We start from the raw sequence: 17,732 nt of genomic DNA, 5'->3' as shown, positions 1-17,732 counted from the left end.
GCAGGGCATGCACCACTCCAGCACGAGGACACATTTTCCCTTGGTTTCAAAAGGTCAGCCACAGTGTTCAGCTCAGTAGCAGTGAATGTGTCTTGAGTGATATTTTTAAGCAGCGTTTCCCATCAAAAGTTCATTTTCACGTGTTCTTGATAGTATGATCTGCAGATTCGAGTCCTCAGCGTATCTGTAGTTGCACAAGTCGGTTCCTGTTAAAGTGATAATCTCTTACAACGTCAGATACAGTTTACTGATGTAGGTGCCGCCTGGTAACGCCGCCTGGTAACGCGGCTGTGAGCAGCGTACGGTACGGCAGATCAACCCCAACGTGTTGCATCACCGATGATGTGGAGACAACTTCAGTGGTTCTGAATCTCAGTGATTTATGTGGCGGAAAAGTCTGTTTGAGCTCACGTAACCTATTCTAGAAGTTTGTAGCAGGTGAGTGACAAACAGAAATTGATAACAATTTACCTTAAAAGTGTGTTCAGAATGAATGAATGAATATATAAATTGTTGTAAAAAGATTCCATCAATGATTTAATCAAAATTGATTCCAATAAATTGTGTGACTGATAAAAACAGATTACAATTCAAAAATGTAAACAAATTATTAAAAGAAGTAAGCAAGTAAATACAGACAGAAATGAAGGGAACAGCTTGTTTAAAAATGTATAAATACAGGGGGGAAAAATGGTTTGATGGTAAAATTACAGCCAAAGTCTTCAAAGATTAGATTGTAGGAACTGGGAATACACAGAAACGATAAAAGTAAACAACATTGAAAACTACTCATAAATAAACACATGTGAAACTAAATCAATGAAAAAAACCCACAACTATGAATTTGAAGAGATGAAGAGAAAATGAAATGAAAGAAGGGGTGTATGCTGAAAAGATCAAATTGAATTAAATTAAGCCTCTAAAACTAAAGCTATTAAAATAATCTGGTTAAAATGAACAGATTATTCAATTTTGGGAGAAACATATATGACCCAGACTTTTTTTAATTTTTAATTTGTTTAAACAGTGCAGCCTTTGTTTTCCGTCCTGCTCCTGCCACCATGGATGTCTGTATCTACAGAGGCGTCTCTGTGGAGTCAGTGATGGAAACTGTTTGGGCCCAACGTGCTTCAATCAGCAAAATTTAAGAAAGACCCTTTTTCCTTTTTTTTGTTGTTTTTGTTTGAAATTCATGATTTCCAACGTGTTCCATATAGACATCTGACGCGTGCAGACAACCAGGGGTAAATGATGTTCTGCGCTCATGTGACCCACATATGGAGTCGTGTTTCTGTTCTGCATGTGAAGCAGTCTGTAGCATGATTACATGCTTTCCGGGTCGATTTGCATTTCATACAACAGGGTGGGGTGGGGGGGTGGGGGGGGTTGCTGGATGTAGACCGTCCTGTCTCATACAGTAGCAGAATAGCAAACAGATTGTTGGCGCCGTAGCTGCATGTTTTTCTCCACAGGGCTGTCCTGGACAGCAACCAGCAGCAAAAGATGATTTGAAGGTCCATGAGAGTATATTCTTTCTCTTTCTTCAATTAAAACGGATGGGGAGTGGAAAATGAAGAAGTTGCGTATAACAGGAGGGAAAAAAAAAAACCCATTGAAGAGCGGGCGCCATTTCCCAGATGCTTGAGAAAGAGTCACGTGAGGGGCGTCGCAAACTGAGATCCGATCTGGCGCGGCCCGGTGAGCCGCCTGGACCGTCACTCGGCAAGTCATGTCTGAACACCAGGCGGATAAGAAGACAAGCCTTTGCGTTTCTGTAAATACCTTCCCGCCGCTTTGTCCCCTCAGGCTAAAGGTCCTCCCAACAACATGGCTGGGTGGGGGCGGGTCTACCCCGCCAGCTAAAAGGATTGCAAGAAAACTCTGCTGGCTTTGACTTACAGTAACTCCACCTTTGCGTTCTTTTGTACTCCAGCTCAGACGTCACCTGCGCTCCTGTCGGTAATACACGTCTTTGAAAGCTGCTCTGGCTTTAAATGCACACCAGCGCTCTGCCGTGCACCCGGTGGCTTTGACGGCTGGTCTCCACTGAAAATGTCTCAGGGCAAAGAAATCTTGTAATTTCGTCTTCAAAAGCTTAAAACGCCTCAGCCACTGCTTACCTAAAATCTGCCAGAGAAGAAAATCAATAGCTCATTCCCAGCTCCGTAATCATCAAATAAATATGATCATCTAAGTCTCCACTGCTCGGGGGCTTTGATGCAGAATGAGTCTGTGTGCAGATTGGGCGGATCACACGCGCCAAACGAGTGGCCGCAACATGTCTGATCACACAGCGGCGTGTCTTTGTGAGTTAACACCCATGAGCGCTCTTAACTTTTTCACGTCTGAGGCAAAGTTGCTAATAAAGCTTGCCTTGTTGTCATGCCGGGCACGGCCGGCATGGATGCAGAACTGCGAAGCAGACAAGAGGCCATTGGTATGCTGCTGCGGCGAGGCGCAGGACTCGGCCGGTCCGCTGCGGAGCAGCCTGAACCGGAGGGCAGGCCAACAGCCGGCGTGGCTGTCACTGCTCATTAGCTCAGGCGCCGAAAGCTACCTGATGCTCACCAGAGGCCAGCCACGGGATAGTGAAATGGAAGGAGGAGGTGGAGCGCGCCGTTACCACCCACCCACTCAGCCAGAGGCCTCAAATATCTTCAAATTGCAAAAGCTCGGACCAAAATCCACACGAGAGCCCCCTCGTGCTAACAGTGAGGCACTAAACTGGGCCCGTACATTTAGATCAGGGGTGACAAATACAATTTAATTTAGGGGTCACATGCAGCTCAAATTCATCTTAGGTGGGCTGGACTGGTAAAGCAGTGCTATAATGACATTTAAAATTAAACCTTGAAGGATTTTCCTTGTTGTATTGCGGCGTATAAGTGATGAAAATGTCAATATTTTCCAAACATTTTCTACCAATAATGACTACAATGTCAATATAAAGCCAATTCTAAAGAAATCTTATGGTGCAAAATGCAATGAGGTGCCCCAAAAAAACCTTCTAAAGTTGTTGCATTTTCTATTTTAAAAACTCACCCTGGCTTTGAGGCTAGTTTGGTAGCAACGCGGTAGCTAGCTTTCATGGCAGCATGATTCATATCTCCGCTCAGGTCTCAGCGTTGTGCCGTGTCTACTACTCCTAAGAAATTAGTTTAGAAAAAACAACAACAATGTTTTTCTTAGAAATATTTACCATTAGCTTGGTGGTTTTGGAGGTTTTCTCCCCCGGGCCTTGTGTTTGACAGCCTTGATTTAAACCGTCATTGTGAAGCGAATTTGCCAACCACTACCACAAAAAACCTTAATGCAGTGTCTAGATCTAATCATTAGTGTTAATAGTAATCGTGTGTGTGTGTGTGTGTGTGTGTGTGTGTGTGTGTGTGTGTGTGTGTGTGTGTGTGTGTGTGTGTGTGCGCGTTAAGCTGCAGCTCCCCATGACCTTAACTCAGCTGGAGTGAGCATAAAAGACCATTGATGGGCACAAACTCTGCTGGAACCTGCACATTACAGCTTCTATTTATATTTCACTCTCCGTGGAGCTATGACTGTAGATCCAGCTGCTGCTTCGCTTTTTTTTGACGGCGTTGTATCTGATTAACAGCGCCATGCCTTCCATGTGAACGTGCACGGAGCCTGAAGCGAAGCCCTGTGATGTCAAAGACAGCTGATATCAGTGTTGGCGGTGGGAGTTGTCGCTCATTGCACATGTAATGTTTGTTTAAACTTGCTTCAAAGTCCAAACATCTGGCCTCCACCAGGGCCTACTAAAACCATGCGTTTGGATCTATCCGTTCATCCATCCATTTTCTACACCATTACATGTTATGTAATAAATGATTCTGATTGTAAAAAAGTTGAGAATCCAGCTATGGTTAAAGTTCCTTTTAATTAGCTCTGTGTGACAACAGCATGTGTTTAATTACTAATACTAATTACCTTCCTGTGTTTCCTTATTGCGTGACACAAGTTAGCGAGACAGGTAACACGGATACGACAGTCGAATGAGACATCAGTCAATGCATCATTAGAAAGGAACGCTGGACCTGACCTGAACATGTTAACAACCAACTATAAATACATACATACTGGTGGCATTTAAAAAAAAAAAAAGGGGGGGGGGTGTTTGTAATATAAAGATGGGAGTTTTTGTTCTAAAACACAACCAGTTCGATCTTATTTTCTATGTACTTTCTTAACATTTTGCTCAATTTTTGACTGTATTGAATGCCGATGTTGGGAATAACGCATGTTAAAGTAACGTGGCGAACAGGATAGTAACATATTTCTACAATGCTATTAATAACACAGCAACAAATATTATTATATTATTGTTACATGTTACTTTAGAAGAAAACGTCTGGAAAAGCCGTGAAACTACAATCCAAGCTGACGCCTCAACGCTTTCTAATCATGTTACCAACATCAAAGAAGTCCATCTATACCTTTAACTTTAAATATATTCCCTTTAAATGAAATGAGTTGGTAGTTTTTCTGAGCTTTTCATAAGTCCATTTCTTTCAGAGAGCGCTAATGTTCAGATTAGGCAGCGTTTTCTTCCTGTTGACCGACGGTAATGAGTGAATCCATCTGACCCACACGGCGTCACAGCAACACAGAGACATTACAGCTGACATACACACAAACAGGGCCAACTGATGGAGAACATTTGAAGTAATGCAAGTGTTACTTTACTTGATAGAAAGTTTATATATTTTTTTAATTTTCTGTAACTAGTAAACGAACTCCACCACTTTATAAATAAGCAACTTCTAATGATGAGTTTGACACTCGCTTGGGTTTTTGGTTGTTTTCTCATAGCTGAAGTACTTTGTGGAAGGAGTGTATATTAAAAACACCTCTGCAGTTCTGTTATTAAGAGATTACTTTGCAAAGTTTCCTTGAATAACAGATTAAGCCAGGGGTGTCACATTTTAGTTCAGGGGCCACAAACAGCCCAATTTGATCTCGAGTGAAAATGGTGCCGTAATAACCATTAAACTTAAACTTTAGAGTTGTTGGTGCAGGGTATATGTGATGAAAATGTCTATACCATCGCAAAAACCAAACAATTACAAAGGAGACTTACTACACTCCAAACATAAATCTAATTTTAACAATACTGTTTGTTACAATGCGAACACAAACAATATTATGACTGAATTTGCAATAAAAATCAAAAAATAATTGAACAAAACCAGAGCACTAAACAATATCTGAGTACAGAAGAATGTATTGGCTAATTTCATTCTTACAAATCAAGTAAATTAAAATGCCGATTTAAATTAATAAACTTAGAAATAACTAGCAGAGGAGCTGAATCACAACATTTCATTAAAAAAAAAAGAAAAAAAAAAAAGAAATGAGCTGGATCAATGTAATTCTCGCAGAAGTTGGAACAAGTCAAAAAGCCTGATGAAATATTTTTGTAGAGGAAAACTCAGTTTAAATAGATTCTTTCATGTCGTCTTCAGACACATCAACAAAGAAAAAAACAACAACAAAAAAAAAAACATGTTTCCATCCAAATCTTTTTTTTTTTCTTGGTGCTCGTTCATCTTTTGAGAAACACTGTACAGACTGTTGAGCGATGTCAAGGACTCGCTACTGAGGAGGCACATCACAGTCTGCTGCTCGGGGAATCTCTATAGAAGCAGCTGGTGCTGCTGTTAATGCAGCTCAGAGCGTAGGGGGAGGGGGAACGGAATGAAAAGAAAAGAAGTGATGGCACACGCCAGAGAGAAAAGAATGAACTTCCCGTGCTGTCTAACCCAATAAACTAATTTAATGATGCCGGTGAAGATAAAATGATAAAACTGACAGCCAGGTCCAACACCTGAAGGGCAATGGCTGCATCATCAAGCACACATGCTTGCCAAACTATACATCACACTGGGGCCAATAGGACGGCGGGGGTGGGCGGGTTGGTGGGGATGTTGGAGGGGGCCACGGATGGCTGATCGTCTGCATAATGTGTTCGCAGTATGTTTTCTCACTAAAGCACATTATGAGGATGTGTCATATTGCTCTGAAATCCATCACGCTAATCAGTCGCAGAGATCACTCTGGGAAACGACGCCCTTCGCCGAGCTCCGGCGTCTCACATCAGCCGCCCTGATTGATAGGCGATAAAAAGTGACTATGTCGAGTGTGGCTGTAGGTAATAGATACCCGGTCCAGATTAGGAACTTGCCATTTGGATAGTGAGCGGAACAGGGATGAATTGCCATACCAGTGTCACCGCTCCAGGGGACATAAAATACAAATTGGTGCGCAAATATCTCTGGGGAAATGTCACGTCTTTAAATAAAGAGTCTCCTGACCCGGGAAGCCGGGTGGTGGCGAGTCTGCGCCAGCGTAGATCAACAGCAATTTCTCACGTCACATTGGGCTGATAACACGACGGGATCTGATTGCATTTTAGAAGTAGTTTCTCACAATAGAGCGAGGATTATACCTGCGTCTGCTGAATAAATTAAATCATCGCAAGGTGACACAAAACAGATTGGGTGTTCCAGTCACTCGCTGCATATTGGGATGGAAACTGGTATCGAAGTGACGTGCTTGACTAACGCTGACGACAAATGGAGAGTTTTCAGTACTTTATCTTGACAGAGGCGGTGCACACGGATTCTTGGAGCTGGGAACTGAATTATATGACTGAACAGTGACGCGACGCATCAGCGCGGCTGCTGTGAAACTTCTCTCATAACAAACATAATGTGATACAAAATAATTGTCAATTTGTGGATCTTGTAAGGTCAAAAAAAAAAAACTAATCCAGAAGCAGAATGTTATTTTTTGACATGGACTATTTATCTTTTTACTACTGCAACCATACATTTCACACCCTTTCCAGACCCTCAAGCACATTTTTCTGTATCACATATGAACACAAATAATAATTTCTCATATATATACTTATGAGAATCTGCCGCATCAAATTACAGATGAGCTACGCCAGGAATTGGTGGAGGGTTCTCAGAACTTCCTGGTCCACTTATGCAACTTCATCGGGCAAAACGAAGACTCTAAGCGACACACTAAACGAGAACCAATCCGATTTAGCTCTCAAGCATGATGGCCGAAAGAGCCGCTTTTGTGACTTTCCACCGAGTCAAATATTCAAGTGGAGCCGCAAAACACGTTTAACCTTCAAAACGAGGCTGACAATGCCTCTGTTGGGCAAATGAATAATAAACAAAAAGGTAAAAATGTTTATTTCCATGTGATTTTGTGAAAGCTTCAGCTACAGAAGAGCCACATGTGGCTGTCGAGCCGCAGGTCGCAGACCCCCGGCGTCGGCAGTCCAGCTGTGTGCGTTTTCGCCTCCGCTCCCATTGTTGCAGCAATGCTCAGACACTCAGGCATTACTATTCGAGTCACTGCTGGAACACCTTCCTCTAGATCGGCAGAGATGGAGGGAGGAACTGAACTCCTAACCTTTCACTCCCATTCTTACATGGTTGTCATTCCACTGCTGTTTTGATACTGATAAACCATCTCAATTATAGCACAAAAATATCTAGAAAGGTGACGTGAGGTTTGACCTTTTCGAAGGCAGCAGTACAACGTTGAAACATAAGACCTTATCAATCAGAGTGCTGCATTGTGGCAGAATTGATCAGTTTTGACATTTCAGGACACATCGAATCTTTTGAAGAAAGAGTGCAGGAGGAATGTGGTAATGTATATCATTTCCATACAGTTTGGTTCATATGCATGAAGGAAAAGATGCGGTGCATCACACAAGATCATCCCAAGGAGAGCAGGAGGCATATTGGGCAAGGACCATATTTTAAAAAAACGAACTTTTTAGTCTTTTTTAGTGGCAGTAAATGTTAAATAATCCCATTACTGCAGAAATTGAGACCTTCAAATAAACCTTACGACCAACAGAGCCCAAAAATAGTTCAATGTGAAAAGTAAAAAATGCCAATGAATCTTTCTAACGACTGACTCTCTCGCAGGAGGAGGAAGATGCTCTATAATCTGGATGTTGGCACTTTTAGAAGAATCAAACATAATAATAAATGAATGGCAGCAAGAAGCAGCAACAAAACAGCTGAAAAGAACTACGAGCTTCCCTTTATGAATGGGACGCTAAGTGTAGTTTAATCGATACACAGTAAAGTTAAGAGGCACTCATCCAGTAAACAGGACCATCATCTTTGGATTTACTGCCACAAATAAAAGTGAAAATCACCTTTGTGAAGAGGACACAGTGAGACAGCAGCCCTGCAGCTTTCTAAGGACTTAATCCACTGATCTAGTGCACGTATACAAAGAAATACAAACATGATGTTGCATGCACATGTGAGGAAGCTGATCTACTACAATGAAGATTGTGGATAACAGAGGCACAGGAACAACACCACAATCTATTTAGTGTGTTTACCGGCATGAATATGGAATACGAGGCGTCTGTGCTCATTGAGCAATGCACCACGTGATTCACGAGCTCTGAGAATGCTTGTTGTCGTTTAAAATTGGGTCTGTTTTTGAGTCTCCACGTTTCAAAAGGAGATGCGGAGCAGAGGTGTTATAATATTTTGATTAATTTCTTCGTAGGCTTTCTAAAAAGATAGTTCCTCAAGTTCTGACTCCTCCAAAGCTTTGATCATCATCATCATCATCATCATCATCATGTAAACACTCTATAGCACACAAGACCCTTATTTGAATGCACCTGTTTGTGTCTAACGTCACTCTTGGTATTCATATTATTTTTATATCACATGAAAAATGCATGCAAACAGTTTTTTTTTACATGAGTGTGCCTCTTAGCACACTTTATGCAGGATTTTAGCAAATCAGGTTCCAAACTCTTTTACCGAGATCGTTGTTTGTTCCAACGGACACAAGAAGCTTTAAATTACCCTCTGAAAGAAATTGTAACGCGTGGCATGACTGATTCCCTCATGTGGACAAGTGCAACAGCCGACCGCACAAAAATTAGGCGGGTGACAAATTCTGAAGACTAAATGCTGCTTGTTAGCGGGTTCACTGTTAGTGAGACTGAGGCTTCTTTTAAGTAGTAATCTTAAGATAGCATGCTTTTAGGGAGGCGCCTATAAAAGTTTATATGCCTACCCTGCTGACAGCATGTTGCATGAATACTTATCGAGTCATAACTCCAACATTTATGATGCCTACAAAATTACAAAGCTACCAAAAAGCAGAAAGATAGAGATTTGATAGAGGTAATGGTTATTACTGCTGCTGGCGGGACGTCCAGGATTCACCAGAGTGTCAGCACATTTGTGAAACCATAAAATAATATTGAAAAACCGTCAGAAATTAAACATTTTGGTTATTACGGCGTAGAAGCAGCCACTCGCTGCACACTGTTTGACCATTTTAATTTCAGAAACTCGAACTAGCTGCAGGCAGGATGAATATAAATACGGCAGGGTAAAGAGACAGGAGCTGAAATGGATCGTTTCAAGCAGAAAGTGAACAGTCCTGGTATAACATCAGAAGGAAGTTTTCACAACCAAAAATCATGAAAATCTAATGCCGAAGAATAATGGGAGGGAGGGGGAACAAAAAAAAATAAATAGCCTGACATTGAGCGTAAAAGGTCCTCTTTAATTATCTCGGAAGATAATAAAAAAAATTTAAAAAATGGTTTTGAACTGCATAATTATGGCTGAGGAATGGAAATCAATAAATCATGAATAAGCGAGCGCTTGATGATGCTCCCAAAGTGTACAAAACTGCAACACGGTCAAATCTTATCTCTGTTGAACATAATTGTGAGACAGACCTGTACCGATTATTAATTTAACAGTTTTGGGTCACTTTGAATGTTCAACTTAAGCTTTTCTGAGGTCTGAAAAAAGTGCTCCAACTTTTTTTTTTTTTAAGTGTTTCTGTTCTCCCCCCTCTTTGCCTGTCGTGGCAAATAATTCACACAATCAGTCACACAATTACTTCAATTCAGCCGTAAGTAAGAGTAGGGGGTGTGTGTGTGCGGGGGGGGGGGGGGGGACTTGACATTTAACTCACACGCCAGGAAGCAGTCCATGCTGAAAGAGATGTTGTCGAGAGAGATGGCGGAGCCGGGTCCAGGTCCATCTTCTGTGCTGAACTGGAGCCAGAACCTGAGGAGGAGCAGAGCAGCTTTAACCGCCTCGCCCACGGCCAACGGATGGATGCTTTCCGGCTGAAATGACGTGAGGAAGAATTTATTGTGCTTTAAGAAAATTGCCAGGGAGAATTGGCTTCGCCGGATGCGCTTTGTGTCCTCTGACATTCACGTCGACATTGTTACAGACGGTCTGCTCTTTCAGCCCAGACAAAAGGAACAGTTTGACTTCTGTGAGGATTTAATGTACTTTCTGCTTCCAAATTAAATGTTGCTACAGTTGCACAAACACGGACGCGAGCAAGGGCTTTAATGTGAAATCTCCAAAGCAGTACTTTAACATTTTGATGCTGTTTGTACTGCTGAAACTCAGACGAGAAGACTAATACCCCTCGGATTGTCTCTATGGAATTAATGAGGTTGGAGTCAAGAGTTTGCATAGTGTGCAGGCTGAAAATGAGGGAACAGTTAATCTCGCTCCGTCTGCAGGTTAAAAAAAACAACAAAAAAATCGCACAAGTTCAAATTAGCATGTTACATCTACTGTACCCTCAATTCTGTACTAATAGAAACAACCATTCGGCTTTTTACACCATTGAGAGTTGCTGGAAGGATTCAGAAAACACAAAATATGTTTTTTTTTAGCCTGTCTGGATATTTGATCCGATGCCACACATTAGATTGGTTTGAAATTGCCATTCGAGGCCACTATGTCTCAGAAACGGATTAAAATGGATGCTAAGGAGTATAGCGGCATGAAAGAGGTTGTCAGAGGTTGTCAGGAAGGAGGCAAACACACCAACACAAAAACTTGTTGGCTTCGTGTCGGTTGTTTGATTTAAAGTAAACATTGGCATTTTGAATCTGATAAAATTAAATATACAACTTTTTTTTTTTTTTTTACAATTAAAGGGTACATTTTAAGTCCGAGTCAACTTAAGTCCTGTTTAAGGTCCTTTATAGATTCTGCACGCGTTTCTGTCTCTACAGCAACGGCTTCTGAAATGTGGAATACTGCACGTGAACACAGTAAATAGTTTTTCTGCAACTGCAGGAGAAGACAACGGGAGTTGACAGAATAATGCCTGAGCAGCTCACTCATGCCATTTTAACAGCACTTGGACCAATGACATGATGAAGAATTATTACGGCCTAAAGGTGCGTGAATGTTACGTCGTACAGTAAGTTGAAGTGTATTTATATCATGAAATAGTGATTTCTTTTGTATAGCAATCATTTTCAAAATTTGAAACTTTGCAAGCGGTGGTAGTTTGTATTTATTGTAAAACAGTAGATGGTGGTCTTTCTACGATGCAAAGCTATTTGGCTCCCCATACCATGTATCTCTATTCCGTGTTGGATGCAGATTCAACCTAAGTTTGAATGAGTTTAGATATTTTGAGCTGCATTCAAGCAATAATTGAATGGGCGACGTTTTTAAATTTCTAACCCGCCTTAAAAGCCATAAAACCAATATGTACATTAAGAACCTCTGATGGCCACAGCAGGGCAGAGTATTCTAGCCAAAGGGAAGAGGAGGTGTTTTTGGAGGTGGATGTGTTACATACAAGGCTTCACCCAAGAGGCTGGGCATTGATCCCACTAAAGCAGGTAAAAGTCAGAATTTGTTAAAAGTGTAGTTTTTTTTAATCTAAAGCAAGGCCTTCCCCTACACTTCTCCTAAGTTGCTGCTCATCGTCATTTAGATGTAGTTTAAACGTAACGACATGTTCGATACGTTGAGCCTTTTCCGTTACACTCCCTGGGTTTTTAAATGAAGAGGATTTCGCTCGCAGCAACAATAAGTCCAAATGAGGTATTGAAGCGTTGAAGATATTGAAACTGATTCCTCGGCTCCTCTGACAGAAACCCTCAGATGTGGTTTCTACATTACAGTTTGCTGCTTCCCGACTTTTGCCTGCACTTGAGGCGGCCTTTCTGATTCCATTTAAGCTCTCCAAAGGTCAGCGTGCGATGTCTGGCAGGTTCACCTCGTGGTTACGGACATGACATTCTAATTAAGAGCACAAGCACAGCTGACTACATAACCCAGGAATCAAAAATTAATCACTCTCAGGGGAGCGGGATTATCCAAGCTTGAATGGCAAAGAAACCCCCAGTCAGGCAAACAGAGATGAAATGTCTTATCTGGGGTTTCTTGCTCTCACTCCCTTTCCTCTCACTTTCTTCTGTTTTGGTTTAGTTTCTCCCTTCATTCAGGGAAATCAGGGCCAGAGCTAATTGGAAGGCAAGTGGAGTGCAGTGCCTTGTGTATTGATTTCTCTTCCCTTCATCACAGACGAGCGGAATAAACAAAGAGGGGGGATATTTTGTACGACTGTACACATGGCAGGTCCATCGTATAAGGCACGCGTCCCTTTGGGCTTCATTATTTTTGTGGCGTTGGGAGGAAATGTTTCCCAGAAAATTGGATAAAGAATTCAGAAAATCTGCATTTATTAGGGAGGGCTCCTGTGTTTCTTAAGACCTCCTTTGCAGTGGGAGCACTTAAGTATTTGTGGGAGTGTGTCAGAGGTTTGTTGGGATGAGAGCCGGATGACTGATCGGCTCTTAAACACTTCAAAGCAGCAACTGCCAGCTTGACGCTCTCAGACAACCCAAACACACCAACATGATGTAATCGCGGCTGCCTGTCATGTAGGCGGCGCAGGTGATCGCTCCTCATACCAGTCTGCCAGCCCGTAGAGGGGGAGGACGATGAGTTTCCAGCCCCTCTCAGATTTGGGTTCGCTGGCCGAGTGCCACAGTCGGCGCTGCTCGTCTGGACCGGTGCTGTTCTCCACGATCCACAGAGACAGCGAGCCCATCTGTAGACCTCCGGAGCACAGCCAGAACCGCACCTGTCGGAGCAAAGATCAGACGTCAGCTTAAGCGGGCGATACTTTCTTCCTCCGAGTGTGTGCTGTGCCGATTTTGACGGTTAAAAACTGTTTTCTCATATCAGACAGTGAGGCGGGTTTGACGTGTTGTACGACTGGAATCTCAACTGCCGCGGCACGAAAACAATAATTTACATATTCCCAATCAGGGAAAGAAACCGAACCATGACCACATTCTTCATCTACTTCCACAATACTGAACTTTCTTCCGGGTGTTGCTTGATTCTGTGTTCACACTGTCAGGTACAGGATATCGTTGTTGTTTTTGCATATTGAAGTACGTCGTAGTGATAATTATATCGTAGCCATGTTTATGAAAACCCATGTGGCACACTACAGCAGCTGCTGCACTCATAAGAGTCTGCAGGAGGCTTTGTTCATTAGTCTATACCAGCGATGAGAGCTACAACTCCACTATTCTGCGTTAGACTGAGCTGCACTACCGACATCCAGGAGTTATATTATGGTATATTATAGTGAAGAAGCTCTCAAAGCAGCAACAATATGAAGAATGATTAGTAAACCACTCGGGGAAACAACGTTAAAACGGTGAGGGCATTCAAGATGCTTTAATGTTGGTGTAACTTTGAATCGTAAAGGCTCTTAGAAACCCACTCTGAATGCCTGCTTTCTTCGCTTTCCTTAAAATGAAAGAAAAATAAATAAATCTATCCAGAATCTTGCTCTAACCAGGTGGATGATGGATTCCTTGTGTGCACACATCTTGGACAACACTTACCACTAATAATGCAGCAGGTTTACTGTTCTAACCCTATTCCCAGACCACCCCCCCAAAAAAATTTTTTATCCCATGCTGAGCAGAATAAAATGCTATTATACACTGTGGGGATGTCTGTTGGAAGACCTTCAGTTCCTGCTGTGTTTCTGATGTACTGTCGATCTATTGTGATGTACTAGTCGGCTCTGTTTGTTTTGTTAACATCGATTTGGAGGATTACAAAACAAAAAAATCCTTTTTGTTTCTTTTGTACAGTACAGAACTGTGCAGGCAGTCAAACCCACTGATATTGGAATGTTCATTGGAAGTAGTGCTGGATGTTAAGCACCATCTATGGATTCGTTGGAGTTTTTCCTCTCACTCATAAAGCAGCTGTGTTACTAAAGCCTGTTTTAAATCATGGCACGTGTGCGTAAATGCTGCAACTTCCTGTTTAATTCAAAACAAACAAAACAAAATCCACATTTCAAATTAAAAGTCGCACATCAAAAAAAAGACTTTGCAATGACCGTCAACTTGAGGATTTTGTAGAAAACTCAAGGATGCTTTGAAATAGGTAATAAATGAGTCGGTTTTTCCACCCAATGTGTGAGTAAATCAAACAAACAACAAAACAAAGAAACTAAAAAAAAAACCTTCTACTTCCTTTTCCAGTGAGGATTTCACTATTGAAGTACACCAACCAAATGTGTTATCAGTTAAAAGCGGGATGGACTTAAATTTGCACCAGGATTAATCAGCACCAGCCATCTGTTCAGTTCTAATTATTACAAGATTAATAGAATTCAATCAGGATTATAATTTGGGGTATTTCGCGATATATGCTGCTGCTTCCAGGAGGGATCTGTCTAATTCAAATTAACAACTCATAGGCTGTTACAAGAATTACACAATGTAATGGGAAGTCTCAATCTAAAGCTTCGGATGTGACCATATTGTTGGCATTTTGTTTTGTTGTTTTGTTTTGGAAGCAGGAGCATAATTCTTGTTCCACGATTTAAGTGGAACAGATGCTGGTTTAAGCCTCGCGACGTAAAAAAACCCCCAAAAACCCGAAAAGGAACCTCAACACTTTTAGGCCGAAGCGTCTGCTTTATGCTCGTCGACTGCGGGTTCTTATCGGCGGCGGCGCGGCCACATGGCGACCATTTTACACATCAAGATTAGAGGCGCTGCGCAGTGCACACCGGGCATGACATGAAAGTGAATGTGTTCTGTCGCTAATACCCAAAGCTAATATCCTCAACATAGTTGTCCAAGAAGCAGACAGGCGGGGTTGAACCGCACCAGTTCAGTGTAGAAAGGAGGATTTAGCGCGCTAATCTGGAATCATTGCTAATCTTTGGCGGCGTGCCAAGAAGCTGCGAGGTCTGCAGCACTGTACCCAGGCTCCTCGCTGACGCCAGACACCTCAAACGCACACCTGAGATTGAAGCATTCGCCTCACGCCTGCTATCGTGCTCCTCCGCCTTCTCATTCTTTGCATAATTGTATCGAGGAAAAAAAAAGGGGGCAAACTTTATTTCACCCTCTTATCTCATCGTCTGACCGTTTGACCTGCGCATCAGGCTCCGCCTCCCGCCCGCTCCCTCTGCTGCAGAGCGCCAATTATTCCTCGGCCAGACTTCAAATGAGCGGCAGCAAACAAGCAGCAGGTCGGAGTTCACGGCAGCATGATGCAGCAGCGTCGCTGGAGACGGCGCAGCACGGCGCAGGCTCTTTGTCTGGAGACCTTCTCGGAGGGCACCGTGAGCTTAATAATGCAGGATTTGCAGTATTTTCTCATCTCGGTCAGAAGACTCGACCTGTGATTGACAGGTTCAGCCTCGCTGTCTGCGCCGATCTCCCAGGACGTTCAGGCAGCGCGGCGCTAATCAGCTGTCTTGGAATACTAGAGTTGGATTCCTGAACTGTTTTCTCAAAGTAATCAACACAGAAAATGGTAGTTTTTTACTCGATGCGTCACAAAAACTGTGACTTGGATATGAGATAAATGCGCATCGGTGCAAATGAATTTTTTTTTTTTCTTCTTCAAATTATTATTATACACAAGTTCGTTTTGGGTTTAAATGTTGCTAAATGTGTTTGTGTGCCACTTAATGATTGATATTTACACTCAATGAACTTCTGGATGAAGTAGTTTTTTTCTTTTCCATCGTTTAGAAAGATAATATATAAATTGATTAACGTGATTGTTTTTTTTAAAAGAAATTAAAGTTGTGTAACTAATCAATGGAAATGAGTGAAAATGAGTTCAGCTGAAGTTATATATGAGTTATTTGAAATAAGAAAATGCTCCAAAATCAGGATTTTTGGAGAAAAAAAAAAGATTTATGAACAAGTGATAACTGGAATCAGCAACAAAACCGCTGAGATCAATGCTAATACACCATAGCTATGGGCTGTTTGTAATGTTACTCATATTACATTATTTTTATGTTGCCGTCAGGGAAACTAAAAGACGAAAAGCCGCTTCATCCAGTAAACAATTTAGTTGAACCATCAAGACAGTTTTAGTTTTCACCAAAGCTCAATGTTCAACCATTGTCATGTTCAACAAACAAAAACAAATGTTAATTATAACTGCAGTAATAACTTCATACGGTGATGTGTTCACTGAGCAGAGTGGGGGCGAAAACAATACCGTCATGCTTTTTGAACGTAGCAAATACTCCTGCCAAAAACTGTGCCAACTAGTGGCCTGGCATGGTAACTACAGTGTTTTCAGCGTCTGTCATTTACGTGTTAAACGGACATCGTTTTGAAAACTGCTGCCGTGTGAATGCAAAAACTTTTCTGAAACGAAAACGCAAAAAACAATGCATACGTGAAACATTCTCGAGTAATCAAAGTTACACCTCGATCAAATCTTTGCTTATTTCCCTGAAATAATTTCCCTTATAGAAGTGCAGCAAATTATTTGCAGATACGACTCTTTTTTTAAAACTTTAAATTGCCATTTCTAATAACAAAATTCACCGACAATGATAAAAAATTGACTTTTATGTGAAACACTGCAGTAGACAAAGTAGTAGCAGAAGTGTTGTTTTACCGTGCAAGGGGAGTTTCTCAGCGGAGGAGGGAAGAGTGGGCTCCTTAGTAAAGCTAAGCCACGCTGACCTTTAGACTGGCCTCCTTCTACAGTGAATGTAGCACCTTTAATTAACACACAGGGAGAAAGAAGTGTCAGAGCAGATTATCAATCACACATTCACTCAGAAGTTTGAGTTGCACCGATTTGTTTTTAAAGATACAAATATCTTCTTAAGTCTGTAAGAACATGTGCGTCCACTTGAAGCAATCACTTTCCCATTCTTACTGCAGATTATAGCCAGAAGCAGAGCAACGTCGTCCTACCTTTTCACCACAAACAAACTGGTGGAAGAATCAACAATATAACAAATAAAATCAGTTCAGCTTGAGAGGAGCTGTCTCACCTCGTTAGCTGCTGTTTGTTTATCATGTATTCTAGTGCGAGAACGCAAATTATCACATATCAAGTCTAAATCGAAAAAAAGTCCAAAAGTTCTTTAGTTTTAAATATGTTTTTATTTGTGGAATACTTTTTGGCTTTAGAGACTTCTGTTTGGATGATCTGTGTTCGGCTCGTTGTATATTTTCCGTGCATGATCATCCGATACACTCGGTCAAGGCAACGAGGCTGGTGTCAAATTACAAACCTTTACAATAAAGGGGGATTTATTTGAAGCAGAGAGAGTGCCTTAGGGGAATACAAGTTAAGTTAAGTGTGTCCAATTGAATTAGAAATGTCATAAACTTTCAAAAGTAAGATTCTGCCAGAACTTTGATCATTGATTGTCCTTAATTTCAGGTCCTTGTAACAGACTGTTGCAAAAAAAACAACAAAAAAAAAACTGATCTTGAATCACTTACTATTTACTATAAAAGTTAAAGTGCCTCATTTATAGTCCCCCCACGCTACCTCTGAGATTTCTGTAAATAGTTGAGATCAAAAACAGGCCTCAGCAAAAGTGAAACT

The 17,732-nt window shown here is 41.6% G+C and overlaps 1 protein-coding gene across 1 annotated transcript in view; it reads right to left on the bottom strand.

Annotated features, from left to right (window-relative positions):
- alk (ALK receptor tyrosine kinase) overlaps positions 1-17,732 on the bottom strand; it is a gene marked incomplete at both ends in the record, with an annotated part of 444,001 nt that overhangs the window by 58,602 nt on the left and 367,667 nt on the right. The window contains 3 exons of the mRNA XM_080479669.1: positions 10,015-10,109; positions 12,782-12,954; positions 16,785-16,888. Coding sequence (XP_080335795.1) covers positions 10,015-10,109; positions 12,782-12,954; positions 16,785-16,888 — 372 coding nt within the window. The remainder of the gene's footprint in view (positions 1-10,014; positions 10,110-12,781; positions 12,955-16,784; positions 16,889-17,732) is intronic.

This window comes from Lipophrys pholis (genome assembly GCF_963383615.2).
Source record: "Lipophrys pholis genome assembly, chromosome: 14".
NCBI classification, from domain to species: domain Eukaryota; kingdom Metazoa; phylum Chordata; class Actinopteri; order Blenniiformes; family Blenniidae; genus Lipophrys; species Lipophrys pholis.
Note: the sequence above shows the minus strand (reverse complement) of the source record. Positions and strands in the feature narration are given on the sequence as shown.